Below are 22039 nucleotides of genomic sequence, written 5' to 3'. Positions count from 1 at the left end.
GTTTACAAAGCCATCTGGAGCACCATCCACATAATTCAACACGTCGTATGAACAAATCATAAGATCAAGGTGTTGGTCTGTCTCTTGAAAACAAAATGCGTAATTTGAATTAGTGTCCCATCATTTCAACAATGAAACACACAGTTGAATTTAACAGCAGTGTTTTATAACTATAAGTGTATGATCTAGTTTGAGAGACAAATCCAAAAGGTGCAAAAGCTGTCACTTGGATCGCACTCTTTAAAATGGCCCTAAAATGTACCATTTAGGTATAAATATGAATACATTTGGTACAAATACAGGATGTACCTTTGATGTACTAAAATGGAGTTATTTTCTTGAATTATATCAACCATCTTGGTCTTTTTAGATAAATATCTCATAGACATGCATTAAATGGTTCATTTCTACTGGTGTTAGTAGCCATATTCCGATAAAATTCTTTTCAGACTGGGAATAATGCCACCAATCAGACTTGGATTTTTGCCAGCAGCCTGCTGGGGCTTTATATCTTCATCTAAATCCAGTGCTCACTGACAAAATGTTCTGTATGGTGGTCTAATGCTTTGGTATGGTTTGGATCTTGGCCGTTCCAATCCCAGATGGACAAGGTCTCTCGCCTTGCTCGGACTCTTTAAGATTCCTTTAAGGAAAGCCTTAAGCTATAGCTACTTGGTGCCTACGTATCGGAGTGTGACGCAGTCTTTTCAAACTGGGTCGGTGTCTGAGATCAAGTTCATAGTCCCGCATAATCCCTCTTTCCTATTACCTTACATCAGTATACAGGAAACAAACCCTCAGCATCCTCAGTTTATGACCATCCATCCATTCCTCAAGACTGAGAAGGGAGAAAGGCAGACTTGGAACTCCCATGGGGACTGACCAAAAACAAAAGATAAATCTGAGCCCTATTAATAAAACAGGACACACACATTTCCAACATGCTTACACTAATCTCAGGCAGCTGTTATCTCTTAGCAGGAAGTGCTTTCTGGGCCTATTGCCGTACTGATGGGGCTCCACTATCAGGAGGGGTGCGTACCCAGTAAACTGTCTGGAAGTGAGATAAGATAGTTAGTGTGGTGTTTGAGGGGCGACCAGTGCACTCCAGAATGTTACAGAACCCTGAGAGTCCTGCGGAATATTCATTGCTCGTGTCGGCCCACTTTAGAAATGGAGTACTGAGTCCCACTAACCCAGGACAGGAGGACAATAAATGATGAGCACCTCTTTGTACAAATCTCTCCTTCTTAGCACAGGTGGCTTCACTGTTTCTGACTACATACAGAAGTTCACGGTAAGCAGCTTGTTTAATTAATGGAGTAAGAGGGACAAAACTGAAAAAGGATGCTGTTGCAGACACCATTATGATGTTCGGAAAAATATTTGCTTGCATTTCTCTGCCTGAGATGGGGTGAAAAGCAGGACAGTAACTAATAATAAAGGAAATTACAACGTGTGTAAAAGTCACTGAAATACTTGCACAAAGGTTATTCAATTACCTAAATAATTTTATTTTGATGATTTATGTAAATACAAATTTCATACGTTGAAATGAAAATATATCTGCATAATTTCTTTCCTAGAAGCTATAAACATTATTTAAATAAATATGGATAAAGACTTTACATAGACCTTTATTTCAAAAGTGTGTTCTTCAATCAGCTGAACTTTACCAAATCTGTATAGCGTTCTCATATCTCATTGAATCAAGAATATTTAATAACTGTTTGTTCCAATTATTGTAACTGATTTAATCATTTACTGTACACGTTTCTTTCTGAAGCTTACTTTATAATTTTTTATCTTATTATCTTCAATCATCCCATTGTGTTTTAAATGAACTTTTTTATGTGTTTTGACATTTGTGCCCTATGGGCTTTTGACAATCAGCCCAGATATTTAATATTTTGTATACACATTTTTCCAGAACAAAGATGAAACATGAAAAGGCAATTAGCTTGTGTGGGAGTAAAAGAGAAAAGCTAATACCAACACAAGTTTATGTAGCTTTGCTTATACTATTGACATTATTAATTAATTGAATTATTTCAAAGTGAATTCACCTTCTAAATGGTAACACATTTTGCATCACGTTTTTTAACATCATAATCCTGAACGCTAATCCACACAGATGTTCTTGTCAAAGAATGTAATACTCTGCTCTTTCAACCTTCAAAGCTTTATGTGAGGGCACATGAGTGACCGTAAAACAAGACGTGAATATATTCCCGTTTACACAGGGCTAAACACTTTTGCGACCAGCGTGTATCTGTTAACACCGTAGAGCAACTTCAAAGCCGCGTCATCTCCAGCAGGCTCATGATGTACCACCAAGTACTGTAGTTTTGCCAAAAACCTGCACAGAAAAATCTTATATGGACAGACTTGCATTTATCATCTAAATGCACATTATGTACTTCATGAATTTGTTTGACATTTGAAATGAATATGACAGATCAAAGAGGTGTACTAACCCGTAGAGGTGGTATTAAGCACATAATCACACTTCTTTGTGCCAGGCAGATATGCTTTTCCACTCTTTAAATGTTAACCGTCTAACTGGCCCAAGTCCTGTTGTGAAGTGGAAACTGAGTTTGCCAACGTGTAATAACGGATACCCCCACCAACTCTCACCCGTTAAATAGTCAGCATAGAGCCACATTCTTGTGGTTGTCCTCACCCTGGCATCCATCATTCTTCTGTTGCATAATAATATAATACTGTCTACTTTGTGAACATTGTATTTTGGCATTTGATTAAAGTAGATGGACATATTCTTATTGGAGAATGGTTACGATCAAAGGTCCCTGACTTACATTTGAGGGTCAATTATACACTCTAAAAATGTTGGGTTATTTTCAACCCAGCGTTAGGTCAAAAAGGGACAAACCCATCTGTTGGGTTGTAATTTAATATGTGTTGGGTTATTTCAACCTATTGTTGGGTCAAATATAAACATTTGGTGGGTTTATTTTACCAAACTGCTGGGTTTATGCTCATTTGACACAAAACTGTGTTGAAAATAACCCAGCATTTTTTTGAGAGTAGAGCAGTGGTCCTCAAACTTTTTCGGCATGTGGCCCCTTGTGTATGATGCATCCCTTCATGCCCCCCCAATAAAAAAATTATAATATAAAACTTTTGAATTAAACAGTTAAACCCGTTAACTGGCGCTGTCCTGTGAGTGGGACACCCAAGTTTACTTCAATATTTTTCATGTAAATGTTAATCTATCACAACAAACTATATGTTGGAAAGGTCTAAGGGGCCAGTCACACCAAAAGCGTTTATGGCAGTTGCAGGCGCCTTTTTTGAATGATATTCTATGGGCAGGGTGTCAAAACCTTTTAGCAGTAATAATAATGCAATAACTGTAATTTATTCATTTGTGACAAGAGTATGCAGCAAACCTCACAGTGAACCAACACAAACCTCAGTTTTTTGATAATTTTATGTAGTAAAAATAATACTATTGCATTTTTTATTTATTACACATAAATGTAAACTGCTATAAAAAATATATGTTTTCACCTCCAGACACTTCCGTAAAAAAACGTTAAAGTGTAGTCTTTAAAACAAAACCAAAATGAGGCTTCGAGACCCAAATAATGCCAGAAATATATAAATTTGACGGTCTACATCACATTTTCACGACCCCTCTACTAAAAAAAGGGCTGCACTGCACCAGTTAAAGGGTTAAATTATACAATGTAGTCCTGTTTGATATAGCCTTATTTTCTGAGGTTTAATTACACAGAATATATAATAAATTCATGTATTTTTTGTAATTAAAAGGGGGCCCCCTTGGCACCACCTCAGGGCCCCAGTTTGAAAGCCATTGCTGTAGAGCAACTGGTTGTCACCCAACATTCTCCTCAAAAACAAAGAAAAACCAGAAATTAGATCTCTTAAATATCTCAGATTATACAGAAAACAAAATAATTATACATTCTTCTTAAATGTCTCCTCCATCTGTGCTCTCATTTCTCATTGCCCAAAATTTCTATGTATGAACAATAATTTTACCATACTCTTAAAAGCATGTCAAAAACGTTTATTACTATTTTTCAAAGAGCAACCTGTGAGCAATAAAACCTTAATAGTGTATTTAGATTTACACATTTGGCACAGTTCCTTGGGTTCAAACCCATTACTTTTGCGCTGCTAACGCATGCTTTACTGAGCTATACATGATACATTTCATTAAAAATATATATTAATTGTAGTAAATAATAATTTAGCTATAATAAATATTAGATTTAGTATATGACTGCATTGAGAAAACATGCCTGTATCATCTATACACACACTGTTTGACGTAACTTATTGTTGTTTGCTATGATTCAGCTGTAACCCATTTAAGTTTTTTTAAACAAAATACTTCCAGGCAGAAATGAGTGTGGTTGGATACTTGATGTAAAGAGAGCAAGAGGACAGTTGTAGCATATCATTCATCTTCATACCAGTGTCCACAGGGGTTTATTTTTACTTAAAATGTCAGCCAATGTCATGTCATGTTCTCCCTGGCGAGAAAGGCATTATGGGTGATTACTGTTATTATCAGCTGTATCCTCACATCTCAAAGGAAACCTGTTGTTTCTATTAAGCAAAAAATCTAAATAACACGAACGACTAAGCCCTTGTCTTATTTTCTCTACCTAATGACTGTCCATTGGGAGAGGTCATTCCTTGCGTGCCCACCTGTCAGCAGCATCTGTGGAGGAAAATGTAACTGTTTTAGTGACGTCAAGGGACCGCAGGAACTTTGGCAATCACCAAGGACCAGTAGGTCATAGAGTAGGTAGGGAAGAGAAAGAAAGAGGAGGGGGGAGGAAAAATAGAAGTGGAGAGATAAGATACCCTATGGAGGTGTTTATTTAAGTGGTGTCAGATCTCTGGCACATACCAGCAACAGTGTTTGTTGGGACTGCCTGTTTTTTTTGGGAGGCACAGACAGGCACAGAGAACAAGGGGGGTCGGAAGAACTGAAATAGTCATTTATTTGATCTTGTTTGCGGTGACGGAGGGATAAGCAGTCCTACCTCCTGTTTCATTTTTTAAGAACATTTACTCACCCCTGTACCACTGTCCTGAGTGTGTCTGGGGTAAGCAATGAGCAAACAGGAGACTCTGGCCAGCTGTATTGCCAGGATGTATGAGGGTGGCAGGTTGGAGAAATCTGGAACTCCACCCGGGACTGTAAAGAAACAGAGGCCCGCTCTTGTAGGTAACCTGAACAATGTGGAGGTCAAGTTGAACGTCCTGGAAGGAAAGGTGGAACAAATCGAATGCGTCCAGACAGAAGTGCTCCAGAAACTGAGCTCATTGTGCCAGGGGATGGAATCTTTGGAGAAATGCCTTATGCAACATAAGCCGGGGGCTCAAGAATCAAATCTCATCAAAAATGGCCAACGGGACACAACAAACAAGCACCCGTTGCTTACTGAGGTCAGATCATTGTGTGGGGAAACTGTGGATCTGCTTCATGATCTCAAGCAGGAGAGCCAGCAACAAAGAAAAAAGATTGAAGGTATTGAAAGTTCTTTGTCCACTCTGGATAAAGTACTAAGGTATGTGGGAGATGCTTTCCGCAATTCAAAGATAGTGGAGTTCATCCTGAATGGTGTCGTGCCTTGGAGAAAGCAAGGCCTTCTGGAAACGGTGAAAGAAGAGGTCAGTATGCTCCTTATCACAAGCGATCTCTGTGGAACCACTTGTAGAAGTAACTGATTGACCTTTCAATATACTAGAAGAGATACAACCCCTGGCCATGATCAGGTTAAATCTAGGGTTTTTTCAGACTGTTTCCTTTTGTATTTGTACATCATGTAAGCTTATGTATATCCCCACCATTCAACTTATTGGCTGACATGTATTCTTGTTTGTGAGCCTGTTAAGTTTACGGTCATAACCTTTTCCAAGGTTGCTATTTTATCTATGATGGGACTGAATGGGCTTCGTGTTTCAAATTCCTCAAGTGGTTGTGTGACTGAACTGGTGACTGAATGCAGCAGTTAGAAAACACACACTTTTTAAACCGAACAGTCTTATTAAATGCTTTGAAAAACTCCAAAAGCACTTTTAATAGACTAACTTTTGTACTTTTATATAGATAGATAATGTATTATTAACTTATGATGGCATCTCTCGTAAGATGGTGGTTGTCTCTGATCAAAGTAAAAATGGCTAGAAAATGGAGTCACACGAAATTACGTACTTATAGTCACATAATTTTTTGATAGTTTTTCGTGATACTGTCACGAATTTCCACATTTTTTCGTAATCGTATCACAAATTTCTGTTTATGTGTCATTGTCACGTATTGGTTACTCAACTGTTTTGTCCTAATTGCTTACCATTTTCGCTTGGGTTTAGGGTTAGATTTACATAAAATGACATCCTTACCCAAACCCAACTCTAACCCTAACGCCAGGTGACAATGGTTTAAAAATCAGAAAATATAAAAAATAAATCTGAAACAAATAGTATAAACCAATACTTAAAGTGACATCCTAATGCAAACACCAAATCTAACCCTAAACCGAAGCGAAAATGGTTTGAAAATAGAAAAAAGCAGCTAAGCAACCAACACGTGACAATGACACATAAACAGAAATCCGTGATACGACCACGAAAAAACGCGGAAATTCGTGACAGCATCACGAAAAAGAATCAAAAAATTATGTGACTATAGGTACATCATTTCGTGAGACTGGGTAGCACATTGTGTGTAATAAGCAGATCTGTTGTCAAACAGTATAATTAAATCAAGTTAAGCAGATGCCAAATACTGCAGATTGGATTGTTTGCTAGCTCCATAAGCTCCCAGCTTTCAATCTGTATAATATAATTCTGCTTTTAACTGCATCACCATAATAGTCACTTGCTGTTTCTGGACATATTTCCAGTTTTAACAAACTGGCAAAGTATTGTTTACATAATTACTGTTCTTGACCATCCAGCCATACATGTTAAAATATTCATCATAATTGATGTTACTATTACATTGAGTAGTCTAACTTGTAGTAGTTAAGATTTTTACTTTTACTTGCCATAACATTGTTCGTGTTAGATTAATCAGAAATTCACAAGTTTATATTTCTGTGAAATACTGTATTAGTCCTGTAAATTCTGTAATTCACAACACATCATATCTGTATTAGGGATGCACCATGTAATCGGTATTGGCAAATAAAAACAAATTTGCCCACCATCGGATATCTTCCATTTGTTTAAAAACAGCTGATGATTAGAGCAGATTACATCCTGGCAATAGTGGTAAACGCATAACAACTCATGCTGGGTAACAATGACATCAGTCGGTTTCAGAGTTTCAGTTTGTACGCTCTGCACTGCTTGAACTTTTATACTAGGATTGGTAATTGCAGATGTCATTCTAAATAACCGAATATCGATAGAAATGTTGTATCAGTGCATCCCTAATAAATATATCATACTCTTAAAAATAAATGTGCTACACGATGCTACCATTTAAGCTGTAACACAAAATTGTGCTAAATAGCACTAAAAACTCGTAATCACAGGGGAACCATCTTTAGTGCTATATAGAACCTGTAAAGCATCCGAGGGTGATATAGCACCACTATTGCACCAGATATGGTTCTATACACACACCTAAAGGATTATTAAGAACACCTGTACAATTTCTCATTAATACAATTATCTAATCAACCAATCACATGGCAGTTGCTTCAATGCATTTAGGGGTGTGGTCCTGACTCCAAACTGAATGTCAGAATGGGAAAGAAAGGTGATTTAAGCAATTTTGAGCGTGGCATGGTTGTTGCTGCCAGACGGGCCGCCGGTCTGAGTATTTCACTCAGTTACTGGGATTTTCACGCACAACCATTTCTAAGGGAAAAACATCCAGTATGCGGCAGTCCTGTGGGTGAAAATGTCTTGTTGATGCAAGAGGTCAGAGGAGAATGGGGCGACTGTTTCAAGCTGATAGAAGAGCAACTTTGACTGAAATAACCTCGAGGTATGCAGCAAAGCATTTGTGAAGCCACAACACGCACAACCTTAAGGCGGATGGGCTAAAACAGCAGAAGACCCCACCGGGTACCACACTTCTCCACTACAAATAGGAAAAAGAGGCTACAATTTAAAGTTGAAGTCTGGGAAAATGTTGCCTGGTCTGATGAGTCTCGATTTCTGTTGAGACATTCAGATGGTAGAGTCAGAATTTGGCGTAAACAGAATGAGAAAAGAGATCCATCATGCCTTCTTACCACTGTGTAGGCTGGTGGTGTAATGGTGTGAGGGAAGTGTTCTTGGCACACTTTAGGCCCCTTAGTGCCAATTGGGCATCCTTTAAATGCCGCGGCCGACCTGAGCATTGTTTCTGACCATGTCTATCCCTTTATGACCACCGTGTACCCATCCTCTGATGGCTACTTCCAGCACCATGTCACAATGCTCGATTCATTTCAAATTGGTTTCTTGAACACGAAAATGAGTTCACTGTACTAAAATGGCCCCCACAGTCACCAGATCTCAACCCAATAGAGCATCTTTGGGATGTAGTGGAACGGGAGCTTCGTGCCCTGGATGTGCATCCCACAAATCATCATCAACTGCAAGATGCTATCCTATCAATATGGGCCAACATTTCTAAAGAATGCTTTCAGCACCTTTTTTAATCAATGCCACGTAGAATTAAGGCAGTTCTGAAGGTAAAAGGGGGTCAAACACAGTATTAGTATGGTGTTCCTGATACTCCTTTAGGTGAGTGTATAGCACAATATGGTTCTACACTGGTGCTACACAGGTGCTATATAGCACCTAAAATGGCTCCCCTATGATTACGACGCAGTGAAAAAAAAACTTTCAGTATAAAAACCGTTTAGCATACACAGAACCTTACAGTTACGCAAAAGGATCTGAAGAAGAAAGAAAAGGTTATTTTAGGAACCTGTGCCTGTAATGCTCTTTGGGAAACCAAAAATGGTTCTATGGCATTGCTTTATACTGCACCTTTATTGTTAAGAGTAGATATCATAAAAAACCCACACACATAAGCTACAACATGATTGCTTTTTTTACAGAAAAACCAGCCAGATGGCAACATTGTTAAACACAAAGACCGAAGCACACAGACTTCCGAGGATGTTAAAGAAGTATTTTCTGGTATGATTTCCATCAATCTTGTTTCCAGTAAAATCTTTGTTTATCAGCAGATGTTCTATGATACATTTTAATTATACATGTGCTGTTATTAAGCCACTTTCAACACACAGTATTCTCTGGAGATAAAAGCCTATTTCTTTGATCCTCCACAGCTGAACTCCACCAGCCAGAGGTCACTATTCCCACTGTCCCAAAGCTGCCTTTTCCCGATGCCCTTACAAAACCAAATGAGTCTATTCTCCTTGTCAGTAAAGAAGTTTCCAACAAAGCCTTGCGAAAAGCCAAAGAGGTCACCGCGAAAAGCAGGGAACCAGCACGTGTCCAAACATTTGCTCCTGAAGACCTGGAAGCAGAGAAGTCTGAGGTCCACGATGTGCCCGAGGAGGAAACTAATAGCTCGCATGCAGCGCAGACTAACATAAAATGTGTCAACGTGACAGCAGCGAAGGTGGAAGAAGATGTAGTTCAACCAGAAAGGTGAGAGATATTCCACAAATTGCTCAAAAGCAATACACTCCAAAATTGAGGTCGTTTTATTCTTGGCCTTACTCTTAAGGAGTGCGTTGTCAATGACATCTTGTTTTGATTACTGTAGCAGTATGATGTTACAATGGGTTGAATGGGTAATTCATCCTTATAAGTTATTTCAGAAAACCAAACGTTTTCTCCTTGTGTATCATCGGCCACCTTTAGAGATAATAACATAGCAGATGATACCAGTGAGGAGCACTAATGCTCTAATGGACTTTTATACACATTTATCCACCAGATGTGAACTACATACAGTGAATTGTAATTAACCCTGCTAAAGAAGGCAGTAAGAGCCATTGCAATATCTTATAATAATAATAACAATAATCCAGAGTTTGATCGTTTTGAGTGGATCATTCTCGTAATGCTCCTTACTGAATGGACCAGAAAAGTGTTGCTGATCATATATGCTCTGTATTCAGAAACACCAATAAACCGCTGTTGGTGAAAAAATATTTTTTAAGGCACAGCTGTGTCTTTTCACAGTAAAAAGGGAAAGATCTGAAAGGCAGAGCGCAGAGTGCTGATAATACAATAGCAAGTGCTGTGTTTTTCAATGTGTACTGAGGCACAAAAGAGCCTTCATCCAAAAACAGGTTGTGTTGTGACTGCAGGGAAGCATAATTCATTAGACTAATGGCCAACGTCTTGAGATTATCTGTTATTTTTGTACTATGCATTATAGCATTTGAATGCATGTTAAAATGCATTGTGGGATTTAGGACATTTAGTTCCAAGCATTTTATTAAGGACATTGTGCTGTTATTGGGTTTCCTGTTGTTGATCGTAGAAGACTCTTGTATGCAGCCACATAATATATTATGAACCACAAAGCAATTATCCAGCTACTTACATAACCCGTCACACAGAGTTTGTTTACCTGTAATGGGTTTCAATTAATAATACAACATCTCACACACAGCTACCTTTGATATATAATGCAATTCCAGCATTATGCATTGGTCATTTTCAGACAAAATTTGAAATATAATTTAAAAAAAATTATTACCAATGTATTGAGCCATCTGTTCATGTTTTCATGAATCTTTAAAAAGACATTAGAAAAGTATCAGCTTATGCATGTATTTTCTGTTTTAGATTAGGGAAATATTTGTGTGTTATGGATGTGACAAAAAGGACATAATAATTTGTAGGAATTCTGGGAATAAAAATGCAGGAACCAAAAGAAATAATACTCCACAAATGCAGAATGGACGGCTCTTCAAAGAATAAGAAATATTTATTTGATTTAAATGTTCCTTTGTGCATTTATGAGGAAAAACAGTGTTATGGATATGACATTACTCTGTTATGGGCGTGACAATTCTGAAATCTGTGCTAACTGAAAAAGTATTATTTAACAAAAGTATTTAAAAAACTTAAACTAAGAACTCACATGGGTATTTACAGGGATAGTTCACACAAAAAGGAAAATTCTGTCATCATTTTCGCACTCTCATGTTGTTACAAACCCGTATAAATTTTGTTGTTCTGATGAACACGAAGGAAGATATTTTGAGGAATGTTTGTAACCAAACTGTTTGTGAGTCCCATTTATTTACATAGTATTATTTTTGCTACCCAGTCTCACGAGGTTTCGTGATATAGTCACGCAATTTTTTGATTGTTTTTTCGTGATATTATCATGAATTTCCGTGTTTTCCGTGATTATCACGTATAGGTTACTCAACTGCTTTTTCCTATTTTTAAACCATTTTCGCTTCGGTTTAATATCACGAAAAAACATTTTTCTAAAAATATTATCTTGATTCATGTTCATCAAAACAAAGAAACCTGGAAAAAAAACAATAAAACCATTACAGAAAATTCTAATGGTTTCCATTAAAATACCAATAGGAACCATTAGCTTTTACCATTAAAACCACTACACTGTATTGTGTTTTGGGTCATATTCCATTAGATCCAATACATACCATTACAGACCAACAAAGACCAATGCACTGTAGTGTGTTTATGTCCATATTCCATTAACCAATAAAATTCCCAATAAAACCAATAGAATTTCTGTGATATTGTCTATTGTTTTTAGGAGGGAATTTACACAGGTTTGTACAACATGAGAGTGAAAAAATGAAAAGAATTTCATTTTTGGATGAACTATTCTTTTAAGTCACCAAATATTGTCATCTAAAATATTATTATGGTTAAAAACATTTGGTTAAACCTAAATGTGGTTAATTAATTGATTTACTGATTAATTGGTTTATTCAAATTATTCATTGGATTTCTCTACAATCACAGGGCTCTTGAACAGGTAGAGGGTTCACAGGTTGGTGAGGAGAATGCGGTCAAGAAAACACCTCTTGAACAACAACAAGTGAACCTAAAGGCTGAGGATCTTCAGGGACAGCCCGAAGTTTCACAAGTTGCCGAGGAACCTTCACTCAAGTCAGCAGAACTTTCAAAACAAGAAAAACAACTGGAGAAAAATGTTGAGGGTTTTCATAAACATGCAGAAATTTCCCAGGTCAGTAAAGAGGTTTTACTCAAACCAGCAGCTCTGGGACAACAACAACAACTGGTGCAGATGGTGAGAGAACCTCAAAAATCACCGCAATGCACCAAAGAGCCATCAATAGAGGATGCAAAGGCTATTTCACAACATAAAGAGACAGTGGAGACATTAACATCTCTGCCAAAACATGATGAGAGGACGCCTGACTTTGAATCGGCTATCAAAAGAGACCAAACTACGACTGATGAGAAAATTTTGGAGTCTGACATTGTAAAAAACTGTGCTGATCCCATTTCACAGACAGCAGAGCCTGTTAAGGAAGAAGATACAAATTCAAGACCTTTGAGCAAAGCTGAGTCACATTCACTGATCATTGGTAAGTAAACAGACTTTCATTTTCATCATACAGTACAGTTCCCTTAGATGATGTTGACTTGACCAGTGACCAGTCAATCCTTATTATTGGCTCTGTACTTGGAACAGTTTGTATGCTTTGTAAATACGCATGTGATGTAATCTGAGCAGTTGTGTATGTGATCTGAGCAAATTCATTTGACAAAGCTGAACAAAGACTTGGCAACTGGTGCACAGCATGTGATAGAAATACTCAATCAGTCACAACACTTTGAAAGTAATATATATATATATTTATATAATTGTGAGCTAGCACTTTAATTTAATGGAGCATTTAAAAACAACTATACGGCATATACAATTTGGCACAGCCTTTAGGTTTAATTTGAAAACTGTTATTACAACCGTGCAAATGGACCATCAGATGTCAGCAATCATAAAATCAGCATGCTACAGCTGGTTTTTGTTTTTCCAGATGACTGTCCACCTCTTCCAGCCCCGTTTGAACATCGCATTGTCAGCGCCAAGCAGGTTTCCATGAGTACATATTACACAGTCAGTCCCAGCGAGTTGCTGGGCGGGTGAGTTTATTTGTTATAAACCTGAGAAGTTTCATATCAGTCCCATAGGGATGGGGATGCCCTTTAAATGTATGACTATATTTGCCCTTTACTATATTTATATACACATATGTATGTATATTTGACCCCCCACTGTCCAAACACCACACCAACAATTCCTCCCTCCTCGTATGCCACGAATAAATGCAGGCTTGTTTTTGATTCATAATAGGCCGAGTTTATTTTTGGCAGGTGTTGGTGTGTTTGTATGGAACTTATTTTAAGCCAACAGCAGCAGCCATTTTGACATAAACACGCTGTCTCACCCGGACCCGGTTGAGATAATGCTTGCAGTAAATACACAGAAAGTGGGTGGTGGAAGCCTTTAAGGAAATAGTGACATAGATAACATTCATTCACATACCCTTTCTACATAGTCCACAAAGTCTGTGAAATTTAAAGTCTCACAATGTTGACATTGATTGACAAAACATTGATTTTAATCTTTGACATGACCTTACACTCTCAGAAATAAGGGTACAAAAGTTGTCACTGGGACAGTAGGCCACCCTTTCAAAAAGGTACACCTTTGTACCCAAAGAGTGCATATTAGTATGCTTCAAAGATACGTATTTGTACCTAAATGGTACATATCAGGACCTTTTTAAAGGGTACTGCCCCAGGGACAGCTTTGTACCTTTATTTTTAACAGTGTACTACAGGTTATATTATGCTAAATATATTATGTATCGTGATTTCATGTAGAAAACAATAAACCCCACAAAATTACTTTAGCTGGGTTTTTACCGGCAGGGTCACATTTAAAATCTGTGGGTGTTTGTGTGGCTTGTTTTTGCAGAGGTCGTTTTGGACAGGTGCATAAGTGTGCCGAGTTATCCTCAGGTCTTACCCTGGCTGCTAAGATGATAAAAGTCCGGGGTATGAAAGAGAGAGTAAGTACAAAAACACAAACACTATTACCCCCAATTTCTCTTTCTTCATCTCTCTTTCTCTCCATCTCTCTCTCTCCATCTCTTTCTCTCTCCAGCTCTCTCCTCCCACTCCAATCTGTCCATCACTCTGTTCCTGCTATGTTGCTTTATGAGAACATTTCCTTGACAACTCCTAACAGATTTGCACACGACCATACAAGAATACACATCACATTTACACACACGCTCTGCCACACTTGCAAACAACATAACACCCATTGTCCCTTTAAAACGCATGTGGTTTCTAGAATCAATAAATAAAGAAATCACACATTCAAGTAGGTAGGGCGTAGTATGCAGCGTTCTAAACATTCTGTTCCTTGCATCCTCCAATGCTATAACAAGCACGTCTAATTACACCTAATGACAGCTTTCCTGTCATCGGCACTTGCCAGCAATATGATGCCATTCTGCTCCCTCTGTGCTTTCTAATACCACCGTTAGTAAGCAATCAGTCAAGAATGAGCAAATGCGGATAAGTTTCACTCTCTTTGACACGAGTGGCACAAGAACAAAGGAGTCCCGCTTAGTGGACATTAGAATTTTCAAAACACTTTTTACATGTTGGATGATTTAGCATTCTAACTATAAATGCATTGTCTGGTCAAAGGCATGAAAACAAGAGAGGTCCTAATTTGGGATAATTGAGTGCTTTATCTGGGTCAGTCAAGAGAATAGCAGACAAGAAGAGGCAGTATAAGTAGGGCTTACAATTACAGGGTTGCCAAGGGCTGTCAAGCCCTCATATCTGAAACTGTTTAACTGTTGTTTTCGCTACCCTCTGCAATCATTGTAAATTCACTTTCAGCAATTTAACTGTGCAGTTTGAAATAGGCTTTCTCTTTCTAATTGCCTAATTCTTAATACACTTTTGAAATAAAATATAGGCTTTCTGGTTCATCTGCTTGATTTTTTTAGGATGAAGTGAAGAATGAGATCGGAGTTATGAACCAGTTAAACCACGTGAATTTGATTCAGCTGTATGATGCTTTTGAATCTCGGACTAACCTCACTCTCATCATGGAATAGTAAGTAGACCTGGCGTGACTCAAGTTTGTACCTGTCTTCAAGTCAATATAAATGTTATACAGTATAAATTAATGTAATAATAGAAATACAGATTTATTTGTTTAAAAGAAACGTTTTCAAATTTCACTTCTAAGGAAATTACATTTGCACGTTTGTAATGGCACAGTGGCTTTGAACAGATTTCATCAGAGCTCATTTGCAAAGCAAATTTTCTCTCTTGACTGGTCTTCACATTCTGTCGCGAGAACACAGAGCACCCACACATGATACTTTACAAAGGCATGGTGGTGTGTCATTTTCCTGCTCTGTCCACACTTCAATTCAGAATTATTTTTTGAAGTAGAATTTTTAACAAACAAATATCATTTGTAAATATGTGAGTATTATAAAACATTATATAACAAACATGCGTTTAATGCTGGCAGCATACATTTTAAAGGGGAGATTTTACAAAAAATTACGTTTTTAAAATGTTAAATAAATCTTTGGTGTCCCCAGAGTATATATGTGAAGTTCTAGCTCAAAATACCCCATAGACAATTTATTATAGCATGTTAAAATGTCCACTTTGTAGGTGTGAGCAAAAATGTGCCGTTTTTGGGTGTGTCCTTTAAAATGCAAATGAGCTGATCTCTGGACTAAATGGCAGTGCCGTGGTTGGATAGTGCAGATTAAGGCGGTAATATTATCCCCTTTTGACATCACAAGGGGAGACAAATTTCAATGACCTATTTTTTCACATGCTTTTAGAGAATGGTTTACCAAAACTAAGTTACAGGGTTGATATTTTTCACATTTTCTAGGTTGATAGAAGCATTGGGGACCCAATTATAGCACGTAAACATGGAAAAAGTCAGATTTTCATGATATGTCTCCTTTAACACTGATTTTTTTAAAATTACCAGATTTTTACCATTGACCAAAATAGTACACCTAAGCCACTTAAAGTCAATGTAGATGTTTGAGTATAGATTGAAGAAATAGAGGATTTCATTTGTTATGGTTCGTTTTAAAATATTTTCCTATGATTTATTTCAGCGTTGAGGGTGGGGAACTGTTTGAACGAATCATTGATGAGAATTACCAGCTGACGGAGTTGGATGCCATTGTGTTTACCAGACAGATTTGTGAAGGGGTACAGTACCTTCACCAGCAGTACATTCTCCATTTAGACCTTAAGGTAATCCCTAAGCACTGAATGTTATAATGTGATACTGACAAGATTAGTAATGCATAGTGTCGTATGTCACTACGGAAAGCCGTCTAGTGATTCATCTACTGTATGTGTGTCAACATTAGCAGCCTGAATACCATACAGTTTAATTAGGGATACTGCCAGAGGTCTGTTCACATACTGAGGTTATTGATACAGTATTATTCAGTAGTACTTACAAAAATTGCTTACAGAAGATCCATATGTAGATGATAGATATGATTATGCTTCATCAACTATAAACTCTTGACTTTGTGCATCTGTCCCAATGTTTATTTCTTTGAACAGTTTGTTATATTTTTAATTCCTGTAATTTAGCCAGAAAACATATTATGCGTGAATACCACAGGGAATCAGATCAAGATCATTGACTTTGGACTCGCCAGAAAGTAAGTGACTGGAATTTGTTAAATTCATTATTATTAGATAACTTTTTACCTTTTTGAAACATAAAAAATGAAAGCAAATTCTGCTAGGTCCCCTGTTCCACTAAAAAGTTTTCATTTGACATTTATTTCCTCTGATTCACACATCACTGACACAATCCTCACACGGCACATGGTCACCATGACTACAGTCACATTTCCTCATGGGGTGTCATTCAGTCCTTTAAAAGGACTTTATCATATCCAAGTTATCACGAGTCATCAAAATGTACATTGTAACTTTGTCAATTATGTCGGGTTTTTTTAAGAGCTTTTTTGTATGACTTTGAGGCACTGCTGTGGATTTTAGATTCCAGGTACTTTTATCCAAAGAGACTTACAAATGAGGACTACTAGCACAAAAGCTATTCATCCTAAGGAGAAAGTAAAGTGCTGCAATACAAAATTTTAGAAAAGATCAAGATAGTACAAAGATAAACTTTGGAAAAACAGAAAGAGAGTGGAAAAGAGGTTTTCTTTAAATAGTAAGTGTAGTTTTTATTCAAGTGCCCACAAAATTGATGCCTTTAGGTGTTTCATGATGCCACAGTGGGATTTGACAAATGGAAATGATACAATAGAAATGGTCTTATTTTTCTTGATGTTGCCGCATGACTTGTGGTGTGGTCTGAAAAGTTTAGCTCATCTTTAAATAGTACTTCGCTGGTTCCTGGCTGACTTTGGGTTTGATTTTTCACATAGATTTCCTAAACAAATCATCTAAATGCAATTGTCACTTGTCCCTCACCAGGTATAGGCCGAGAGAAAAGCTGAAGGTCAACTTTGGAACTCCAGAGTTTCTGGCACCAGAAGTTGTCAACTATGATTTTGTGTCATTTCCTACAGACATGTGGAGTGTTGGGGTCATAACATACATGCTGTAAGTACACAACTATGGCATATGTTCATCATATTGTGCTTTATATTCCTTTTATTGTCCTACACATTTTCTCAATGTCATAGACTGTGATATCAGAGAGATCAAAAGCAAAATGCAAATGTGATGGCCATGAAAGCTTTAAAGGGCTCAACTAAGAGCATTCAATAGAGCCCTGATAAAAGGGCACCAAGTCTCTTTGCTCAGAAAACACACGACTAACCCTGGTGAGCCGATGGAGTCAACAAAACAACCAGTAGGCACACAATTAAACACAATGTCTCATCCCTCATGGTCCCTGATTGCTCTACTCTCAGTAGTATTGGCCCAAAATGACTCACCGTTCGGGCAATGCCAGCCAAGCCTCAATGATTGAATTAATGCTAATTATCTGGCAGCTGTTGGTGGAGATTAAGGATGGCTTGCCCATCCAGAGAATACGTTTCACCTACTTTCACAATTGTCGGAACTGAATGCTTCACACAACTCCAAGTTGTCGTGCATTTGTTTAATTATCACTTTCTATTTAAAGTAGACACTGTCAGGAATGTGTAATTGTGTTAGTGAGCACCCTGCCATGAGTATTGTTGCCCTCATATTAAAGTGTTTACAGATGTTATTGGCATAATGGACGCACATTCATGTGAGAGGAATTTCTAATTTCTTTTATCATGTTATTTTACACAAATTATTTTTTACCATTAACATAATAAAGCAGCATATTTTACGACCTTGATATACCTGAAAGAAAAAACATTTCACTGTTGTAGCCTCGCTGTACATGTATTCATTTAGTCATGCTTTTATCTAAAATGAGGGTCTATACAAGTACAAGCAATTAATCATAAGAAGCCGATTTTTTTTTAATTGTACAAAGCAGAGGTGTAAGTGGGAACTACTTTCCACACATTCTTTGTCACTTTTTACTTTATTCGTAGGTTAAAAACTAAAGCACACAGTGAATAGATTTGTGGGTTATTAACTCCCCCTGTGATTTTTTGGGTTTTTCAGTTTAAGTGGCCTTTCTCCATTTATGGGTGACAACGACGCAGAAACAATGAACAACATTCTGCATGCCAAGTGGGACTTTGACGCAGAGGCATTTGAGAATGTGTCAGAGGAAGCCAAAGATTTCATCTCCAGACTTCTTGTTCCTGCTAAATGGTATTCATCCATCCATCCCTGGTAGCGCATTATTCAGCTAAAGCACAAAATATAATTCACACTTTCTATTTCACACACTTCAATATCGCATGTCTCCTGTTTTTTTTCCTCCTCTCTGCCCTGCCATTTCGTGGATGTAAGAACCTCACTTTTCCCTTCCATCTTCTAATCATTGCTACCTTGACCTGCTCAGATGCCCTTAATGCATCCTGACATCAAAACTAAAAAATGCTGTGCCGTACACCAGAAATGGCACAAATAGCATATAATTGGCATGTAACATAACATGGCGGGTGCATTTTAGAGCATTCGGAGCTCGCTCTGTCTTGGACAGATAACCTCTCCCACACAAGGGCTGCACAGCTCAGCTGGCATGGGATAATAGCAGGCTGGCACAGCAGGTGGCACAGTGAGGGCACGTTGTCTTTTGTCCTCTATCTTACCACCAGTGGGCTTTGATGAAGTGCATTTACATGCCGTCCGACACCCACCTCTCCTCTTTCTTCTCTTTATCTGTGGTGACAATATTATGTAATGACCTCATCATATATACGTGTACACATGTAACGCGATTCACACCACCCCTGCACATTCATGCGTTTAGCTGATGAATACTAATGGATTACTGGGATGACGATTATGATGATGATAATCTAGCATAATCAGCAGAATTGTGTATTCTTGTATATTAGTATAAATGCATTTAACACAATGTACGCTAATGCATCCGTAAACCTATCATCAAAACTTGCAGGATCATTATTTAACAGATGTTTTAAGATCTTTGCACGTGTTTGTGTGGTCTCTACGACAGCAGCCGTCTGAGTGCATCAGGCTGTATGAAGCATAGCTGGTTGAATAACCTGGAGGACAAGGCCAAGATGTATAAAGTTCGTCTGAAATCCCATATGAGGCTGCAGCGTTATCTCGTTGCTCATCGTCAGTGGAAGGTATGGAAACTCAAGTCTGACTATTTTAGTGTTTAACGTGGTTTAATAGATGTGTGCTACACTCCATGACAATGATTGTGCTACTTTGGTAACTTTGTTTTTTTACAGAAACATTTCTATGCGGTTGCTGCAGCTAACAGGTTAAAGAGGTTTCAGCAGGACAGATCGGTCTCTACGCCGAATTAGGTCTTTACCCGAAGGAAGTCATCAGTACTCAGCCCCATTTCTACAGTGGCTTTAAAGACATAAATTTGCACACTGGTTTGTCTTAGGAAATTTGTTGTAGGAAGTATTTATTATGTGACCCTGCCTGTGAAAACCTAGCTAATGTTTCTTTTTTGTGTGTGATTTTTTGTTTATATAAATGTATAACCTTTTTTTAACACTGGACAGGTGTGCTGTCCATGCCATGTCAAATAAAAATGTAAATTAAATTGAATAATGACTTATTAAAATTAAAATCAGTAAAATGAAACTCTTCCTAAACTCATATTTAGATAATAAAACTTTAGCCTGGATATCACAGACAGGGTCACAAATGACTTGTTTATAGTTCGTGTCAAAATGTTTAGCATGTAATATTACCTTGTTTAAAAATATCACGTTTCCTTGTACCTCATTTGCAACATAACTTACACTTCTTTATCATGCTTTCACACCAAGAGTGTTTGGCATGGATTGCAGTGTGTTTTTGAATCGCATGAAAAAGCTTTTGTCCCTTCTGTGAAGGAGTATTTCTTAGGCACTACTGCCTTGTCTTTGTTATTTAAAACAGAATGTTTTGTTTCTTGGTGTTATAAAGTATTTTATTTTAGTAAAACTATAGCATAAGGATCCGATGATCATTGATCATCCTATATGGGGCGGTTTCCCAGACAGGAAGACTAAAAAAATGTAAGAGCAGTCCAAACTGAAAACAACTTGCATTGGCATATCTTAAAATACACTAGTGCCCTTTGTTTCGCCTCAAAATGCACACAATGTTTTTAGTAAGGCATGTTTGTTAAAACTAGTTATATTTAATAATTAAACTAAGGCCTAGTCCTGGCTTAAAGGATTAGTCCAGTTTCTTAAAAAAATCTGTATAATTTACTCACCACCATGTCAACCAAAATGTTGATTTTTTTCTTTGTTCAGTCGAGAGGAGGTTGTGTTTTTTGAGAAAAACATTCCAGGATTTCTCTCATTTTAATGGACTTTAATGGACCCCAACACTGAACAGTTTTAAAATTGCAGTTTCAACGGAGCTTCAAAATACTCTAACCCAAACGAGGCATGATGGTCTTATCTGGAGAAACGATTGTCATGTTTGGCAAGAAAAAAAATATGCACGTTTGAACCACAACTTCTCGTCTTCCTTCGGCTGTGTGATGAGTCAGCGCGACCTCACGTAATTGCGTAATGTTACATATATGAAAAGCACATTTGCGGACCATTTTAAACAATAAACTGACACAAAGACATTAATTAGTATCATTCGACATACAACAACGTCGGAACGGCCCTCTTTTTCCACACTTGTAAACACTGGGGCGTAGTTTCGATATGTCATCCGTGACCTCTTAACGTCATGACGTATTGCGTGAGGTCGCGCTGGCGCGTCACATGACCGGAGGAAGACGACGAAGAGAGGGTTTTAAAGTGCATATTTTTTATTTTTCTTGCCAAAAATGACAATCGTTTCGCTGGGTGGGACCCTTATGCCTCGTTTGAGATTGTTAAGAGTCCTTTGAAAAATCCTGTAATGTTTTTCTCAAAAAACATAATTTCTTCTCGAGTGAACAGGGTGGGACATCAACATTTTGGATTACATGGTGGTGAGTAAATTATCTGGATTTTTTTAAGAAAATGGACTAATCCTTTAAGCCAATCCCTGTCTGGCAAACCACCCCAAAATGTTAGCATGCTGATTAGAAAAGGACAATGTTCTGAGACTCAACTAGTTTCTTTTCTTTCTTTTTTACTCCTATTTTCAGAAATTGTACTGATTGCTTCAAATTATTTTAATACTAATATTGACATTAATGCTAAGAATTAATTACAGTGGCCATAATGTGCATTTTGTGGCAACGTTTGAACAGGTAGTACAAATTAATAATTGCAGAAACAGACATATATGCACAAATGTGCTCATGCTTTTGGCACAGTAACTGCCATGTAAGTGCACACAAAGATGGAATTTATACAGAAAAGCTGTATTTGTACCTTGGAGTGTAAAGAGCTGTTTTAATGCAATCATATTAGGATCCCCACAAACACCTTGATGTTTTTGTTGGATGTGTGTTTAACCTAAACATTAATAAACGTGTCAAAAA

The 22039-nt window shown here is 37.6% G+C and overlaps 1 protein-coding gene across 2 annotated transcripts; it reads left to right on the top strand.

Moving 5' to 3' along the window:
- The first annotated feature begins 1076 nt into the window (after positions 1-1076).
- Positions 1077-22035, top strand: mylk3 (myosin light chain kinase 3). 2 transcript variants are annotated; one of them, XM_055207651.2, is made up of 13 exons: positions 1077-1297; positions 9072-9153; positions 9306-9630; positions 11947-12536; positions 12990-13095; positions 13934-14027; positions 14985-15094; positions 16134-16275; positions 16627-16697; positions 17485-17613; positions 18622-18774; positions 19589-19724; positions 19833-22035. In XM_055207651.2, the coding sequence occupies exons 1-13, from the start codon at positions 1217-1219 to the stop codon at positions 19908-19910; spliced, it is 2097 nt and encodes a 698-aa protein (XP_055063626.2). In that variant the 5' UTR covers positions 1077-1216; the 3' UTR covers positions 19911-22035. The 2 variants fall into 2 exon arrangements, with proteins under 2 accessions (XP_055063626.2, XP_055063617.2); XM_055207642.2 differs by lacking the exon at positions 1077-1297 and adding an exon at positions 4892-5676.
- The last annotated feature ends 4 nt before the right edge of the window (positions 22036-22039 follow it).

This window comes from Misgurnus anguillicaudatus, chromosome 21 (genome assembly GCF_027580225.2).
Source record: "Misgurnus anguillicaudatus chromosome 21, ASM2758022v2, whole genome shotgun sequence".
Classification (NCBI taxonomy): Eukaryota; Metazoa; Chordata; class Actinopteri; order Cypriniformes; family Cobitidae; genus Misgurnus; species Misgurnus anguillicaudatus.
Note: the sequence above shows the minus strand (reverse complement) of the source record. Positions and strands in the feature narration are given on the sequence as shown.